The sequence below is a fragment of the Rhineura floridana genome, chromosome 2, assembly GCF_030035675.1.
Source record: "Rhineura floridana isolate rRhiFlo1 chromosome 2, rRhiFlo1.hap2, whole genome shotgun sequence".
NCBI lineage: Eukaryota > Metazoa > Chordata > Lepidosauria > Squamata > Rhineuridae > Rhineura > Rhineura floridana.
The window spans coordinates 108,510,388-108,528,506 of record NC_084481.1 but is presented as its reverse complement, the minus strand read 5'-3'; the positions used below and the strand labels follow the sequence as shown (position 1 = coordinate 108,528,506).

The following is an 18,119-nucleotide window of genomic DNA, read 5'->3' as shown; positions in this document are numbered from 1 at the left end:
TTCTGACTACCAGTCGGTTGAAACTACAGGAGGGGAGAGTGCTTTTGTGCTCAGGTCCTGCTTGCGGGTTTCCCATGGGCAAATGGTTGGCTACTGTGAGAACAGGATGCTGGACTAGATGAGCCACTGGCCTGATCCAGCAGGCATTTCTTATGTTCACTGACAGGACATGTTTGTTGGATACTGCCCATACAGTTTAATAAATTCATCACAAGAGATGCTACGACCTACTTTTTCTTTCAGAAAAAACACTTTTTTTCTTGATTAACTCAAAGGAAGTCTGCAGGCTGTAAATTTACCACAAAGGGAATGGTTGGCATAACTTCAGATCCCTTCATGTTCTGATTTCTCCCTCTTGCCATTTCTAAACAGCTCACACAATTCAGTTACTGCTTTGATTAACATTAGTTAACAGCCAGAGCACCGAGTTTCAAGCCTCCAAAAAGGTAGCAACATCACTCATTCTCAAATTGTTCAGCTGGGCTTTCTGATTTGGTGTCCCTTTGCATAACATTAGACGGCATAGAAATTAACCACAGACATGACAGAGTGCCTTGTGCATATACATATATTATGTTACCTCTCTAGAAGCAACGATCTATTGGAGATAGCATTTGCATAGTAGTCACATCAAATTTTCATATGCTCTGTTTAACTTGCAAAAACACAATGATATCTTGTAGCTTTAAACATACGGCCACAGTCAACTACTAAGGCAGCTAGACTATTTTTTAAACAAACTTACAATTTCTTCCCTAATAGAGTAATCAGCAGTTTCCAGGTAATTTAGCATTTCAGCCACAATTTGCTGGGCATTGCTTCGGTCGCACATTGCATACAAGAGATCCACTGCTCTTTGTCGTACACTTACATCTCTCTCCGTCTACAAATGACATTGCAATTAAAAAAGATCAACGAAAAGGTAGAGATTTTGGGAAAGAACATGCAGGAAGTCTTCCAATTTGTAGATATACTATTGCACACAATGACCACAGTCACAATATAGAGCACCAGAGCCTAAATTCCACCCAGAATCAGTACCAGGCAGCTTTGTTTTTAAGTCAAAACTTTTAGACAGCATTTACATCATCAACAAGATATTTTGGTTCATCACTTTCCTGCCTTTGACCCAATTTAGAAGTGGAATGAAGAGTTCCATGTCGGTGAAGGGGTGGGTAGTCACGTAATGAATGCTGGCAATACATTTTTTTTCCTGCTTGCACCCACACAAAACTCCTCAAAACAGAGACAGAAAAACTGTGCATGAAAAGGAGTAGTAATGTAGGGCTAGGGAACCTGTGGCCTTCCAGATGTTGCTGGACTACAATTCCCATAAACCCCAACCATTCACCATCTCTGCTTGGGTTCCCCATCTCTGGGGTAATGGCTAGCATTCTTGATCAATGCATGGAGCCTGGTGCACACAGAGCCTCTGAGCTCATCCACCCACCGCATTGCCCCTTTGGCCATCAGGTGGTGAGCATGAGTACCCACTTCTTTCTTGAAAAGTAACCACTGCTGAAGGAGGAAGTTGGAAGTGTAACACTCTTTCCCACTTCCTCTTTCAGCTCTGTGTGTTTTTCAAGGTTGCTATTGATTCTACTGGATCCAACTTTTACCCAGATTCCTTAGGAAAGCAAAAAAAGTGTCTGTGTCTGCGCACTCTCTCTCTTTCTGACTTAAGGGGAGGACCTGATCTGGGGAGACAGAAAAGAGAAGTGAGCAGAGGGGGTGACACTCACAGCACTTGCTCAAAAATCCAAATGTGCCACAGGCCTTAAAAGAAGGTTGGCAAGACTTGCTTTACAGGGTACTAGAAAGTATCCAGAACAAGACTGGAGTGCACCAGGTATAGCCAATGGCACATAAACTGTAGGAAGGGAGGGGCCAAGAAGGACCAAGGATCCAGATATAGCAGGTAGTCGAAACAGGCAAAGGAGATGAGAGCCAGCAACAACTCAGTCCCATTCTCTATGGAACAGTGGCTCCCTCCCAGGATTGCTGTGCATGAATTTCAGCTGCAAGGGCCAAAGGTTAAAATCTGACCTAGCTCTAACTGCATGGCACTAGTCACACATTTGAGGGAAAACAGGGTGAGAAAATGAAGCACCCCCCAGTAGGAGCCTCTCCTCATCTAGGTGCTTTGCTCTGATCGTCTCCTCAGCTGTGGTATCCTCATGGGCATGAATGTTCTCTTCAACAGCCCATTGTACTTCTAGTCAACATTTCTTGTTCAGCATGTTAAATTCCAGCACAGTAGCGCATGATTTAGGATGCAGTTCAAGTACAGATTCATTGATGAACCCTGTCTTTAGGATATTTCATGTTTTTGAGAGCTTTCAATGAAGAGACCATTCCACAACCTTTTATTATTTGGAGAAAGCTGCTTTGCCTTCTAAAAACAGCAAATACATATTTATAGGTTTTTTTTTTTTTTTAAAAATCCAGATTCCAGGTAAAACATGGATCCGATAGTTACCTTTAATGCATTGATAACTGTTTCTATGTGTGTTTTCACGGCCTCATGTGAAAACTCTGAGCTGGCAAGCGTGCACATGCTTTCCAGTGCAAGGTAACGAAGATTAGTTTCCCGGTGCTGCAAGAACTGGCCTAACTGATTACAGGCACGAACAAGCAGGTTTGGCTCACTAGGCAGAAGAGAGAATGTGAAAAAGGTTTTTAAAAAGACAGAATGCTGGGGGGAGAGGGGGAGAAGTGTATTGAAAAGCATTAATATGAGTTAAGTCCGAGAGGTACCTTCACTACAGGTGCATTAAAATTGCTGCTAATACCTTCTGAGAGGTTAGTAATAACATAGCTACATACCACAAGAAGTAATTAAAATTCTATTTTGGGTAATTAAAATTCTATTTTAAAGGCTGGAAGCTAATCAGGAGCTTTGCACAGCATTTCATACAATCTGGGATCTTGCCATGTCCTGGTAATACAATGGTGGTCACAGGTATGGTTCTTATATTATGGGAACCACATGGCTAGTTCCCACACTGCTCCAGAAATGTAAAATGTTGCAATGATGTGGGAGGGACCAACAATATTGTCGTGAGTTGTAACATTGGTCCCTCTCATATGCCTTCGGACCAGCATGGGAAGTAATCTCTCTCTACCAGCTGAAGAAATGAAAGGAAACTTGGTATCTTTATTATCACTTCTAAGATGCATAAAATACAATCAAGCTGATTTAATCTAGCCGCTTTGATACATATGTGAAAAGCAGGGTAGAAATTTCTGAAGTAAGTTTTTTAAAATCAAGAACAGTAGTTTTATTTTTTTGCAATACTGTTCATGTCAATGACATACACTGGTATCGGTAAAACTATGTCTATTTAGTTTAGCAACCTGGCCCGCAACAGCATGTTATAATGTAATACTGGCTATGCTCAGCATGAATGTGTTTTAAGTATAGCCACCTGACTGGAATGACAGGAGGTAGTTTAGGTTAAGATAAGAGTCCTATAGCAATGTTCTCTGCTACTATGTTGAACACAAGAGCAAGGGGCAGGGGGACGCCAAGTAGTCCCACCCCGATATTGCACATGCCTCCGCTAACATCCACAAACAGAGCGCAAGCATCTGTAGAGAGGTGGCCTTTGTGCATAGAACTGTTCACACCTCAAAGCTCCCACAGAATCTGGAACCCTGATCTCCCTGGACATCGGGAGAGGGGATACTTGACACAGCTGCACTCCTCATTTCCATGCCGTTTAACACAGGATCAAAGAATACCCAGCTAGGGCTAAAACAGAAAGAGGCCGTGGCAAACGTGTATGGAATCAGGCATCCATCCATCCTTATCATGTGCCAGGAAGAGGAAGAATAGGTGGGTAGAGCTAAACCCTACCCCAAAAGACCACTCAAGTCCATTTTCGCACATCTGGTGCCCTCCAGGTGTTTTGGACTACAATTCCGTACTGGCTAGTGCTGATGGCAGTTGTAGCCCAACAACATCTGGAGGGTACCAGGTTGGTAAAAGCAGACTCAGGTCATTTTCTCCCAGTAGAGCTTCAAGATGGAACAAATCTGACATGGGGAAAAACTACTGGGGGAAAAAAGTCTCTCCTTCACCACGCACCAATGTATGCTACACTTTAACTCAAAACTCACCCCACTGTTTTATGAAATCAGCAGGCGTTTGGTTGGGTCCTGCCAGTATCATGTTTTGTTGTGCCAAGCAATACTCAAGTTTTAATATTGTCCTAAAATAAAGTGTACAAATTTCTGAATTCTTTTTCTCTAGAAGGAGGACTTCAGCAATACATTTAGCAATGTTACAAGCCTAGAAGACATGGGTAATACTCAGCTGGAGAACAAAAAGGATCTTGACATTGTTTTTCACTCAGGAGTTGCTCAGTCATTTGGCAGAATGATTGTGGGAAAATTATATCTTGTACTGTCTTTAAAATAACAGAATACAAATTTGCTGTATACATTCTAAAAGACCCACACACACATTTATTACTGCCAGCTATGCATCATGAATGGTAGACTTACCTATCATGGTGGATGATTAAACTAATTGCCTCAAATAGCACTGCATTCTTTGCATTTGAATGCTGTACTTTCTTGGATTTAGGAGGTTCTTGAGCTTTGTTAAGAATAGTTTCCAGACACTCAGTGAGACGACCTCGAGCTGAAGGATCTTCTGGGAGAAAGAGAACGGTTAGAAAAATTCACTGGGCAATTTTGACATGCTTTACTATGTTTCTCCAGTTTCAGAAACTTGCATATGGCACCAGCATTTCAGTTCTTCAAGATTTTTTTTCTTCAATCACCTTAAAGAACTATTACAGAATGCTTGATATGGAAGAACCAAGTATAAAAAATTGAACCAAAGACCACTTAAAGGGTTATTCTGTTATCAAATACGAGATGGATTTGCTTACAGTATTGTTAGAAAATTAACTCAGAATAAGACTGTACTTAGTTTTATAAATATAGTCTATATTTCTCTGACAAAGCATTGCAATGTTCACTCCTACAATCAGCTGCTATGAGCATAGTATTCCTCAAGGTGGCGTGGCCAAGGCCAGACAAAACAAGCCAGAGCAGAGATCCTCCTAGTCTGCTTTTAAGAGCAAGCAAACTGTGCAGGAATTCTGGAATGCTGGGCCAAGTCATTCTCCTTTACAAAATAATCCTATAGGTTCACTATTTGCAACAACTACATTCAGTTTCCAGACTGAACCTTGCTTTTGCTTAAACTTCAGATAAAAGTGGTTTCAAAACTGCTTGATGACAGAAACTTGTCAAATACAAACAGGCCAAGTTAAATTTGACTCAAGGGAAAAATTCTTAACCACAGAGTACAGTCACACTTTGATGAACATGATGACACCTAAATAATTTTTATATTTGACACTTTTTTATAAAAATGTCTCAAAGGAACTTACAATGTAAAAACAAAATATTAAAACTAAGCATAAGAGCCAATCCTCATCAGATGAGTGTTTTATGATCTAATTTTATTCCTGTTCATATATATGATATGTACAGATATCAAAGGGCAGATCCAACCCAATCCACTCAGTAAAAAGATGAGCTCAAAAAGAGGGCATAAACATACCTAGGTACCCTCCAAATTAAGGGCTAATTGCTTGGGCAAATAAAAGTGGTTTTTCCTGGTGCCTCAAATCAGATAGTGGTGATAGTAAAACAATCCAGCCAGGAATAAATGGATTTTACACACAGTATTGCTCTCAGCACTGGTGATTTACCACATTTTAGCTTGAACTACACTTATTCCTGGTTTACAGATAATGCTTCCTCTCTTCTGCCCAAACAACCTTAATTGTGGTTTCCATATAATGACTTTAAAACCATAGTTAAGAGATTGGGAAGACTATGCCTGCAGTGTACTTTCAGATAGCCTTGGGGTTCATTGCTTGTTTAGCCAAATGGTTAGACAAGCTTTAGAAAAAGCAGACACCTGTATAAAAAGTAATGACTATTTTGATGTCAAATACACAAGGGGTGGCATTCAATGCTAGTCCTACTCAGAGTAGATCCATTGACATTACTAGACCTGACTAACTTAGGTTCATTAATTGTGGTGGGTTTACTCTGACTTAATTGAATACAACCCAATGTTCTCTCTATCCAAACATGTCCTTTTTTTAGTGTACATGGCTTCTCTCCTGCATAAGCAACATCATGATTTTCACTACTTTACCTGGGGGTGGATAGCACTGCAGCAGTCTCAGAAGCTTCACAGATAACCATGGAGCAGGAACAAAGTAATAGGTATAATCCTGGAGGTCGGTCGATGCAGATGTCACGATCTGCAAGACAAGAATTATTTTCCTCTGGCAGTTTGTCAAGCTTAATCAATAATAATAAAACCATAATAAAAAGATTCTGAACCTTGAAGAGGGCTAAAAGACATATAGAAGAAAAAAGTAAAATGAAGCAGGCCATTCTAAACCATCAATTAATTGACTACATGCAGACATGGCCTGTGTGAGAGAGACTTGAATATAGACAAGGCGAAGCAGAGGGCTTGTCAGGGAGCCCAAAGGCAAGTAAGCAGCCACTAGAGACGAAACATAAAAGGGGAAAATATGCTAGAGATATGCAAGTTCATGAATATTTTGGAAGACGACAAAAAGTCATAAGAAAAGCCTTCTTGATTCAGACCAAAGGCCCATCTAGTGTAGTATCCTGTTTTTATAGTGGCCAACTAGATGCCTATGGAAAACCCACAAGCACAACAATGTGGTAGTTCATAGTTATACAATAATTAGTTCCCATAAAAGAATAAAGGAACACTATACTAGAATTAGCCCACAATTCATTGCTGGTGTGAACTGAAACTTCCTGTTTCAACTGCCACTAATTTAACAGGAGAGGGAAAGAACTTGACACAAGATAGACTGTCAGTGATTGCCAATCACTTGTCTGAGGATAGACCAACAACCCAAAGCAAGACGTGAGAGACTGTACTTGGAAGTTCTCCATTACTGCTCTATGTTATCATATTCATCCTCTGTAAGCAACTCCTACAATCACTGTTGTAGGAGGCAGGATTGAGGGTTGACTCAGGAAGGCTGTTATTTTGTTCGTATGTATGGTGAGTGGGCCAGGATGATGGGAGCATTTCCACAAGGGAAGAAGACAGGAAATTTGACAGAGGTAGATACAGTTGTGCACAAGTTTTGGAATAGGAGGAATTCAGAATGATACTGCTTTAGACTAGACATGTCAGATTTACAAACTCACTTGTATCAAACCAGTGTACAATGTTTGAATATGCCTTTTGTATTTTCTGCTGAGGGACAGCAGATTCTCAATTACATCATGCTTTTCAAGGGAAGGCAAGTAAAAATACTGTGCTTGAGATTAGGAGGGGGCACAGGAAGAACAGAAAAAGTCTGGGCAGACAGAACTAGTTTTAAAATCATCCATGTTAAATTAGGGAAAGAGGAGGAATCAAGCAACATCTATAGTGAATATTCAAGAGATTTTTGTAGTAAACAAGAGGGAAAGGATGGAACAGCCTGGAAGAAAAACTGAGCACTGTTTAGATTAAGTGTTAACAAACCATGAGACTGTTTTGCATGGAAAACTATATTTTACTGTGGAGAGAAAGAACATGAAACTTTTCTTAAACCTGCAGATTGTTAGCTAAACACACACACACTTTAGACAGATTGCAAAAGCAGACTGAAACAAGGTCCATGTGTTCCAGGGAAACTCTACAAACAGGGATTACGACTTACTAGGGGTTAACGTAGAACAAGTTTTAATCCAGGGCTGGCCCTACCATAAATCAGAGTGAGGCAGCCATGCCAGTTGGCAGATGCTGGGTGGCAGGGGGATGGCAGCAGCAGTGCCCCCCACTTTCTATTCCATCCTCTTGAATTGGTGCCCAAGGAGCAATGCTCACTTATTGCTGGCTTTGGCAAACAAGTCATTGGCTGCTGTCCAATGCATCACAGACAGTACCACTTGAAAAGATCCCCAACAGAGTAAGCAGACAATCCAGGCCATACACTCCAGCAGGTTTTGCTCTGCTCACACGAAAGCTGCTGCCACTGCACAGCAGCACTTGTTTGAGCATGCCGCAAGCAGGTGCCAGGCAAAGTACAGCGAGCAAGCAGCAAGATGATGTTAGAGGACAGTGCTGTGCATCCACACAGCCAGCCTTGCATCTCCGAAACTAGCCTGCTGTCCTCAGGTGCAGTGGAGGTTTTGTCCCACCGCTTGCACTGAAGTAATATTCAACTGCCAGTCTGGTCAGCTTCTGCATGTGGATTTTTTTTAGGGGGGGGAGGGGTCATTCTCTCCTTTGCCTCAGGCAGAAACATTTCTTCGGCTGGCCTGACCAAGGTTCAACCTTGGAGGTTTCAGAGGTAGCCATCAAGAATGCCTCTAATCTCCAAGTGCCCACTGTCAAGATTCCATGCTGCTTGGATTAGAAAGAACAGGTTGCAGAACAAGAGGCTGTTACAGTAGGGCCCCACTCATACGGCAGGTTGTTCCAGACCCCCACTGAAAAGTGAATCAGCTGTAGCGCGGGGGTCTGGAACCTAACCCACTGATCACGCTGGAGGAGGAGATCAGCTGTAGCGCAGGGGTCTGATTGCTCCAAAGGAGAAGATCAGCTGTAGCGTGCTATAGCTGAACTTCCCCTCCTCCGGCGAGATCAGCTGTAGCACGGGGGTCCCATCACCCTAAAGAAGCAGAAGATCTGACCTTCCCCTACTCCAGCAGGATCAGCTGTAGCGCGGGAATCTGATCAGTGTGCTACAGCTGATCTTCCCCTCCTCTGGTGAGATCAGCTAGAGCGCAGGGAGCTCCAGCCCCCGCTCCAGCTGATCGCCCCACTGGCACCGTATTAGTAGAACACCGAAAAGCGGGGCACTGAGAAGCGGGGCCCTACTGTACTTACAAGAAGGCCTGAACAGGACTTGGCTCCCTGCAGAAATTGTACTACTCCAACAGAAAACCATCATCTCAAGAAGTACCACAGTCATAGCAGTCCTACAATTGGTCACTGCAACATGACTGGAAACAATTTCTTTAAATGCATAGCTTGCATCCTCAATCCACTCTGCAACATGGGTGCAGGCATATATGCTGGTAAATGTTTCTGTACTTATCTACAAGAGTGATCTATGAAGCGACCAGGAGATTTGAAAGGCCAGACAAGACTGATGTTAAAACTGTTCAGTCATACTCTGAAGAATGCAGGACTATTTTCAAGGTAAATTATAAGAAGCTGTCAGAAAAAATTGGCAAAGTGTACTACAAAAAATGACTACAGGGCCTTAATCATCAATGGTATCATTTTCTTCCTGCTCCAGTGGCTACTGAAGTGGACCTCTAGCCTCTTGAGCTTCCTATATTATACCTTATAATTAAGAAGCGAGTGGCTTTGACTGAAAAGCCTCATAGTGTTTGATACGTCTTTGGGGGCTGAGAAAACCCTCTGCAAAAACATTATTTGCTATTTAGCTTTAACTATACCTATACAAGTGTGTTTGTTATTTCTTGTATAGCTAACAATAAAAAGGAATTAGTTCAGGCCTAACATAGTCATTGTGCCAGAAATCTTGGACAGCAAGCAAAATCTCTTATCTTCAGCTACAGTGCCTGTCAAAATGGCCTGAGTACCAATTGCAGTTCAGCTTCCCATGAGGCTAAACCAGATTGCTTAATCTAATCAGCCAGCTTTAGTGTTTTAGCCTAGTTTCATTCCAGCACTTGTATCTAACCAACCAACCAGTCTTACCCTGCTGAGTCTGGAGACAGCCAGAGATATGGAGGTTTTAAATTCATCTGGATTCTTTTGTGCCAGAGTGGTGATCAAACTTGTAGCAGCAGTAACCACACCCTGGAGAAATACAAAGAGTACCATTATATACAAAGAGCACCACTAAATTTCATTTTGCTCTGCCACACATATTTTATGCCAATAACAGCAATGGTCCCAGGCTATGGCTGAAGGCACATAAGGCCAGCTCCCTGCTGAAGCTAAGCAGGGTCAGGTCTGGTCAGTGCCTGGATGGGAGACCACCTGGGAACCATATGTAAGCTGCCTTGGTTTTCAATCATGAAAAGAAAGGCGGGGTATAAATGTAATAAATAAATAAAAATAATAATTAAGGTGGCAAGCTAGGGATTGATGGGCTGGTCTTTCAGTGCCAAAGCTTCCAACAGCCAGCCTGGCCACAAGTATCAGATTCCTGGGGTAGTCTTAGGAACAGATTAGATATTAAGATGGGAGATCTGTGAAGAGAATCTTCCGCAGTTTGTTCTTTTGCAGAAATGAAAGCAGCCACAGGGGAACTAGATCAGGGCTATTTGTGCCCATATGGCAAAACAGGGCAAACAATAGTTTGGAGTGGTATTTAGATCAGAACAAAGAGGGTGTGGGTGTAGGAGAAAGAATGACCTCTCCCCACCCCTCTCAATGTCACCATCCCAATCCAATTTCCCCCACAGCTGCAAAAAACAAATTGTGAGAGATCCTGTTCATGGATTGTTCACATCATGTCTAGTTTGGCTCTTCGACCTCTGTTGGCAACATAGCTAGGTTTCCTGCTCTTCTCCTGCTTTAAAAAAATGTTGTAAGCCTTTATTTGGCTCAAAACAGAGAAACTGTATGAACATATTGAGAGATTATTAGTATAATGTTATTTAAAACTGTGAGACAACTTTTGACAGCACAGGTTTTTTTCTGAGTAAGGCCTGATCCATTTTTTCAGTCATCTGGCTACTCTTGCCCAATTATCCCTCTTGTTTCCATTTGTAGGCTTCATATAGTGTGGCAGGGGTAGGACTTTTCCTTTCCCCATATCTCTTGTTTCTGTGTACCGGGGTCACCAACCTTTTTAGGTCCGTGGTTTAGATTTCTGGGCAAGTGTCATGGTCTCTGATCACTTCTCCCCTCTCCCTTGAATTAATACCCCTCCCCCTCCCTGAGAAAGAAGAGAATGCGACACGCATTTTTCCCCAAGGGATCTGGGCAGAAGTCAGATCCAATAGAATTAATCTGAGCCTTGAAAAGCATATAGAGTTATAAGAGGAAGTAGGAGAGAGTATCATTCTTCCAGCTTCCTCTCTTCAGCTCTGTGTACTTGATCAAGGCAAAAAAAGGTAACTACTCTCACCACCTCAAGACCATGGGGGCCAGTGAGAGGGGGTGTTCAGAGGCTTCATGGACACCAGGGGAAGATCTCAAGGGTGCCACTGTACTCAGTGGTGCCATGGTGGTGACCCCTACTATTCTCTATTATTTGGTTTTGATAATATTGCAGGGGAGCAGAGAGGGGGGAAAAGACACTGAAATGAATAATTAACAAAACATTTTTTAAAATGTTGATGTGTCATGTAGTTGTAACATATCGTGGCATCACATTGTCCCCAGTAAGATTAAATTCTTAAAAGTAGAAGTATAATGATATGTCTGCCTTAGCCTGCAATCATGGCCTAAAGTGAGGCAAACTATAATCTCAGAATCCTTAAGTATTTTTTTTTAAAGTCCTAGTAGAAAAGGCTATATATTTTTAGTTTTCCCATCAATGGCATATATATAACCTTGCCCTATATTGGGGTAATGCATTAACCAAATCTGCCAGAATCTTTTTCGTTAAAAAAAGTGCTGTCAAAAAAGAAGAAAAGAACTCAATCTCTTTTGCAAAGGCACAAAGCAAACAATTAGGAAAGTGCCTTCTTTGGTCAGCTGCTGATCTAACACACACAAAGAACTGTATTTTGATGCAAGATGTATGTTGAAATTCCTGATCAGTCATTAGGTTGTGTGACCTTGGATAATTCACCTCTCATCAAGAGTTCCTAATCAGTAAAACTGAAAGTAATTATTTACCTCACAGAACTCTTGTCAAGCAAGATTGTAAAGCACTTTGCTCATTAGAAGTACTATATAAAATGACAAATTCTTCTCATGGATGAAAGGAAAGGGCTAATGACCAAAGTGCAACTTATCAATGGACTGTAACCTGTATGCCTATGATCAGAAACGTTACTGAATGCACTGCAATGTATTTTCAATATCTTGTTTGTTTCAATATGGCGAACCCAAGCACCTTCAACATCATTTCTTTATTACAGGTAGCAAATCTGGTGCAAGAGTTTGTGGCACACCTGGAGAGGAATGGGTGAGACGTCTCGCCAGTTTATGACACTCCCTCAAGCAACTTCAGCAGACTGCTGTGTTACCGCCTTCCCCAGGCAAGAACAGGGATAAATGTGAGCTTCTCTGAGCCTGGCTTGGTTCAGAAGGTCCAAGTCATAATCCTTCCAATCCCTGAACTTCTTTCTCCAAGTGCTCAAAATCCGAGCAACAAGGAAATGGACCTGCAGTGGCTTTTCCTAATCCCATAGCAACCTAATGGAGCTGCTTCACTCCATTAGTTTACAGGACAGCAAGAAAAAAGCACTATGTGGACAAAAGCCAGGTACTCAGCAAGGTTTGAGACCCGCCCCCCAACTCACCCTTCAGTTGTAGTTTCATGCCTCCACAGGAACAAATGACTACACACTACTTCCTAAGTGACAGGAAATAGATGCCTCCAGGATGAAATTTGGGGTGGAGTTGAAAGCCAGCCCCTTCCATATTATCCACAGGGACTACCGTATATTCCGGCGTATAAGACGACTGGGCATATAAGACGACCCCCAACTTTTGAGAAGATTTTCCTGGGTTCGGCCCTTACTTGGCATAAACCAACTGAAGGGCCTCAGTTAGACAGGCCCCATTGGTTTCAGTGGGTCTACTCTGGGTAGAACTAACACTGGATAAAATCCTATGTGCGCACTGACTCAAGAGTAAACCCAATGGTACCGGGCGGTGCTTAGGGCAGCATCCGACGCTACTCAGAAGAGACCCACTGAAATTGGTGCAACTAAGCCAGCTACCTCTACTAGTTTCCATGGGGCTACTCTCGAGTCAGGACGAAGCAGGGCCGAACGGCACCCCCGCAGGCACAATGACTCGGGCAGCAAGCCCGGGAGAACTCGGCCCGAGAAGGCCGGCGCGACACCGGATCGGGGCCACCAGTCATCGACGGGAAAGAGACAAGGAGAAAGCCTCACCTTCGTCGGAATCCCGCGCGCAACCGCTGCGCTCTCCATCCTCTTCGTCGGCAGGGCTGTCCAGCTCCTCCTCCTCCTCCTCGAAGCTCTCAGCGGCGGTGGCGGGGCCCGTGCCGGCGGGCAGCGCAGTGGAGGCGGCGGTGGCGGGGGGTGGAGGCCCCAGCGGCGGCAGCGCGGGAGAAACCAGCGCTGCGACGCTCATGGCCGAAGCGGGGAGGAGGAGGAGGAGAAGGCTCCGCCACCGCCGCCCAAGGCACCTGGTGCTTTTTTCCCTCACAGCGGCGAGCCGGTTTGTGGTTGGTTTTTTTTTTTTTTAACTCCCTACCACAGGCAGCCGCAAGCTGCCCCCCCGCCTCCTACGCGCAGGCGCGCGAACCACTTCCGCTCCTTCCTTTCCTTCCTTCCTTGGCTGGCTTCTTCCTCCCTTAGTTGTGTTTGGACCACTGCGCCACCCGTAGGGTGTAAGGCGCAGCGATACTCCGGCGGCGTTTGCGGCCGTAGACTTAATGTTTTAGACTCATGTGCCCGCCAAGCATCTCCGGGGTCAGTTTGGGAGCCCTTCCTCGGCCCGCCCACTTTTGTTTCTTGTAGAAGACAGCAATGCCTCAGTTGGCGAAGTACCCGTATATTCCGGCGTATAAGATGACACCCGGCGTATAAGACGACCCCCGACTTTGGAGAAGATTTTCCGGGGTTAAAAAGTCGTCTTATAAGCCGGAATATACGGTAGCTTTTTTGGCCCTCACCCCCAATTTCTTCTCCAAACATGATTTGGTTGGTTCCCTTGAGACCAAGAAAAAAGCTCTTGGGACAAACCCTCAGACTGTCTCAATGCAATTATTCAAGCTCTTATTTTTTTAAAGAAGAATTTGGTAAATTTCATGTTAATCGGAGGAGAACTTTCTAAAGCTTACCCAGCTCTAATCTAGAGGCACTTTCACCCCAAGGGATTAGAGTGGCACATTTCACACTCGGGACTTAACTAACACAAACTTGCCAACAACATTGGCTGCTATGGTTTTATATAATTAAATTCTAAATTTAGACAATTATTCACATTTCCAAAAGAAAAGATCTAGTTCTGTTCAGGTAAGCTTACCAGATGCTGGTCATTGAGAAGGTGCACAACTCGTGATGTCCAATCTCCCATAGGAACTAGGTCAGGAGAAGTTCTATATAATCTTAACAAGCACAGGGCTGCACTCTGCTTCACACTATCCATGGTGTCTCTACAACAGAAAATCAAACCTTATTGTGGGGATCTCAAACACTCAGAATTTGTTTCAGCCAGCCAATTAGTGACCCTAACTCAGATAATAGGAAGAACCACCAACAGTTATGAATATTCCCTTAGCTGGTCCCTAGTCTTGGAATCTTTTGCTAGAATGTTTGTTTGTTTGTTTGAAAGATGGCTTAATGCATTATTATACATGCATGGGAGTACATGCATCTATAGTTGAAGTAAAACAAACTGGGTTCCATCATGTTAACCTTCAATCACCCCCCCCCAAATGTCATTCTGGTGTCTCGCAGAGGCACGAGTGACAATGGAAACATACAAACCTTATACTGTTGGTCTCAGAAATGCTTCCGTAACTAGCATTTAAACAAGCCAGTTTTCATGGTTATATTCAAAAACCTCATGGAGAATCCACAGGTTAAAAAAACTGGTGTAAAGAAACACAAAAGTGGTTTGGATTTTTTCCTAAGTTTTCATAATTTTTGCCCTCAAATTTTAAAACAGAGACGGGACTACAGCACTTGTAGTCCAATTCATTTGATAGCCTCATTACGTTAGGTGCTCCTTTCGGTGTTTTCAAGTTTAAAAAACTAGCTATTGAATTTTAATAAATTTATGAAAATTAACATTACGGTCAATCACTGTGCACCAGAGCTGCAATCAAAATGGCCACCAGGAGTAAAAGGACTAGAAACAAGATGGCCAGCATGAAAAGCCTTTTTGGAAGGAACAGAGGATTCCTTGCTAAATGTGTAATGCAGGGGTAAAGAACCTATTCCAGGTAAAGGGCCTCATTCTGTTGTGGGCAAACTTGTGGGGGCTACATGCCAGTGGTGAGCAGCAGAAAAGGGAAAAGTGGGTATTACAAAGTATGTGACTTTTACTTTTATACAGTATGATGCATTGCAACCACTGTGCAGTAGTTGAGAGATTTCTACACCATAGTCTCCCCCTTTAATTCATTCTCAGAACAGAAGTTTGCATATAATATTAAAAAAAATAAAATTGGTGAAATCTAAAGGTAGAATTGTAAGCATGATTGTATAGGAATAAATCCCATTGTACTCTACAAAGCATCAAAGTATTCCTCTGTTACAAGAAGGAGGCAGACGCTATAATAAAAAACCCCCAAAGGTTTAACAACCTATCTATAGCTGCATACATTTCTACCAAACTCTAAAAAGCAGGGAAATTGGCCATCTGTACTGAATGTGCCAGGGCACCAGAAGACTAGACCTCCTCTCTGAGATACTGTAAATGTAAGTGTACTGCCTTCAAGTCAATTCCAACTTATGGTGACCCTATGAATAGGGTTTTCATGGTAAGTGGTATTCAGAAGGAGTTTACCATTGTCTTCCTCTGAGGCTGAGAGGCAGTGACTGGCCCAAGGTCAACCAATCAGCTTCATGGCTGTGTGGGGATTCAAACCCTGGTCTCCCAGGCAGTAGTCCAACACTTTAACTACTGGCCTACAAATGTGTAAAAATGCAAACACAATTTGGGTGGGCCTTTCACAGTCCAATCCACTTCCTGTGTAGCTTGGAAGAACTTGGTAACATGTGCCTCTGAACATATGGCGAGTGGCGGTAACACCTGCAATCAGGTCCAATAACAGAAACAAGAAATGTCACACAAGAAGTGGAATGGACTGTGACAGACCAGGACTGCCATTTTTCCTACATGCAAGCTCATACCTGCCCACATTAGAAGTAATACACATTAGAAGGAGTAGCATAAACACCAAAAGTGTATAGGTGAGTGCTGCTATTGTGGCAGTTCCAAGCTGGCATGACCATGACCATGACCAGACACAGAACCAAGTACACACAACTTTCCAATTCACAAAATTGACAAACTATTTCTTTCAGTTGAGTGAAGGCAAGAGCCTGGGGCCTGGGCTCCTTCTGGGAGGAAGGGCAGGATATAAATTTAATAAATAAATAAACAGGAAGTTTGGCAAGGCCACTGCTTGTGGGAATACTTTCTTTAACCTACGATGCTGCATATCCCTACACTAGGTTAGCCCAATAGGGGGAAAAGCAGGACAGATGCTATCTATCACTTATTCTAGCAATGCAACAGCTACCTATCATCAAGCATTTATATTTTCCATGGTTAGGCTTTCTGGTGTGACATTTTTCTGGATGAAGATAATCTCTGTAGATGAATATATATTTACAGTTATATGCAAAATGCATTGAAAAGATTCTTCTGTGCCAAAAGAGCGTTCATTAGGAAGCATGCATCAACTGTTCAGATTTTTTTTAAAAATGCTCAGAATGTACAGATTAACACACTCATATGGGGGGAAAGTGCATGGAATGGCCTTGATACTAGCACTTAAGCAAGTACTTTCACTTTTTGGAAAGGATGAGGTCCATGGATGTTGCAGTTGCTTCAGTCTAATTAATTCAAGGTGTGTCCATAGAAAAATTCACAGGCGTCATACAAAAAAATGTAACAGTAAACAGAGCTGCTTAACATACACATTCAAAAACCTAAGGAACCAAAAACAGCAAGCCAATTCGCAAGAAAGCAACACCACATAAAAATGGAGTGAAGAATACAGTCCACTGAAGTCACACCAGAAGAGCTTTCGGGAACAAATGACTCTTCCCTCTTTTCAAAATTCCAAGAAAGAATAGGACCAGCAGATATCTTTGGTGAGGCTGCTGCTCCAAATGAAAACCACCACTGAGAAGAGGCCGGGCTATTCAGTCAGCAAGTGTTTAGATCCTTGGCTCTACCCCGTATCCATTTAATTGCCCTTTTTTGTTAGCACCTGAATTCCCATGGAAATACCTACCCAGCTACAAGTATTTTTGGAATTTCTCCAGCGAATGCTTCCGCCATCTCTCTGCTACCTACATTGGCAATACAGTGTAAAGCCAGTCCCATGAAAGTAGGGTTGCGGCTGGCCAAGTCGTTCTTGATAGCATTGTTTATCAGGCGTATTAGCTCACTGTTGGAATTCACAAGCACGGAGATGAACAGATAGCCCTGGAATTAAGAGAAGAATTAGTAGTGGGGAGCTTAGGGGCAGGATACATTTATTAGGTAGTATTCATCTACAGCAAATGGCTCCTGGCCTATGAGGTAGGCCAGGGGTGAATAACTTTTTGGCCCTAGAGCTGCATTCACTCTTGGCCAACTCTCTGGGGGCTGCATGCAAGTGGTGGGTGTGGCCATCCATGCTCTGGCATATACACACCTACAGAATGTACACACATTCAGGGACACAGCCCTCCCTCTCCAGTTGATATGGTGGGGGAGCTATCTCTCCTTCCTCAATCGAATGATTGGTCAGGTGACCAGGGAAATCAGGGATTGGGAGTATCTGCATCCTCATCAGGGCTCTAGACTGGAGAGAGATGTTTAAACCTTTCCGCCCACCCCAGAGCCATGGCTGGTTTATTTTTTATTTTATGTTATTTTTGCTGCTACTGCCAAAATATTGGGGTGGGAATGTCAGAAAAATATGCTTTGGGAGCCAGATCTTGGCTTGTCAGTTAGAGCTAGCCACCACTCCTGATGTAGATTATTCAGATCTCTCAAGAATCATGGTTTAAAGATTTCACCTAAAAGTAAGACGTATCATGATACAAGCCAGTTCTCACACCTGTTACAAATAAAAGCCAAATTTAAATGAATTAAGCAGGTGGGAATACTGTTCACATGTATGTATATTAAATACAGTATTAAAGGTCATACTGGCTGGGATCCAGACAGCACTGGAAAGCACTTCTGTACAAGGGAGGGGGGGTATCAATTCCCTCCCCTAGTTGCATCCCCAACACTATGCTGC

General features: G+C 43.0%; 1 protein-coding gene across 11 annotated transcripts in view; it reads right to left on the bottom strand.

Annotated features, from left to right (window-relative positions):
- AP2A2 (adaptor related protein complex 2 subunit alpha 2) overlaps positions 1-18,119 on the bottom strand; it is a 73,785-nt gene that overhangs the window by 19,544 nt on the left and 36,122 nt on the right. For 7 of the 11 annotated variants that reach the window (XM_061610084.1, XM_061610090.1, XM_061610092.1 and 4 more), the window contains 7 exons: positions 17,121-17,314; positions 14,174-14,303; positions 9,749-9,850; positions 6,188-6,296; positions 4,510-4,660; positions 2,480-2,648; positions 746-883 (listed from right to left, as the gene is read on the bottom strand). In XM_061610084.1, coding sequence (XP_061466068.1) covers positions 746-883; positions 2,480-2,648; positions 4,510-4,660; positions 6,188-6,296; positions 9,749-9,850; positions 14,174-14,303; positions 17,121-17,314 — 993 coding nt within the window. The remainder of the gene's footprint in view (positions 1-745; positions 884-2,479; positions 2,649-4,509; positions 4,661-6,187; positions 6,297-9,748; positions 9,851-14,173; positions 14,304-17,120; positions 17,315-18,119) is intronic. The other 4 variants (XM_061610085.1, XM_061610091.1, XM_061610089.1 and 1 more) reach the window with 1 other exon arrangement.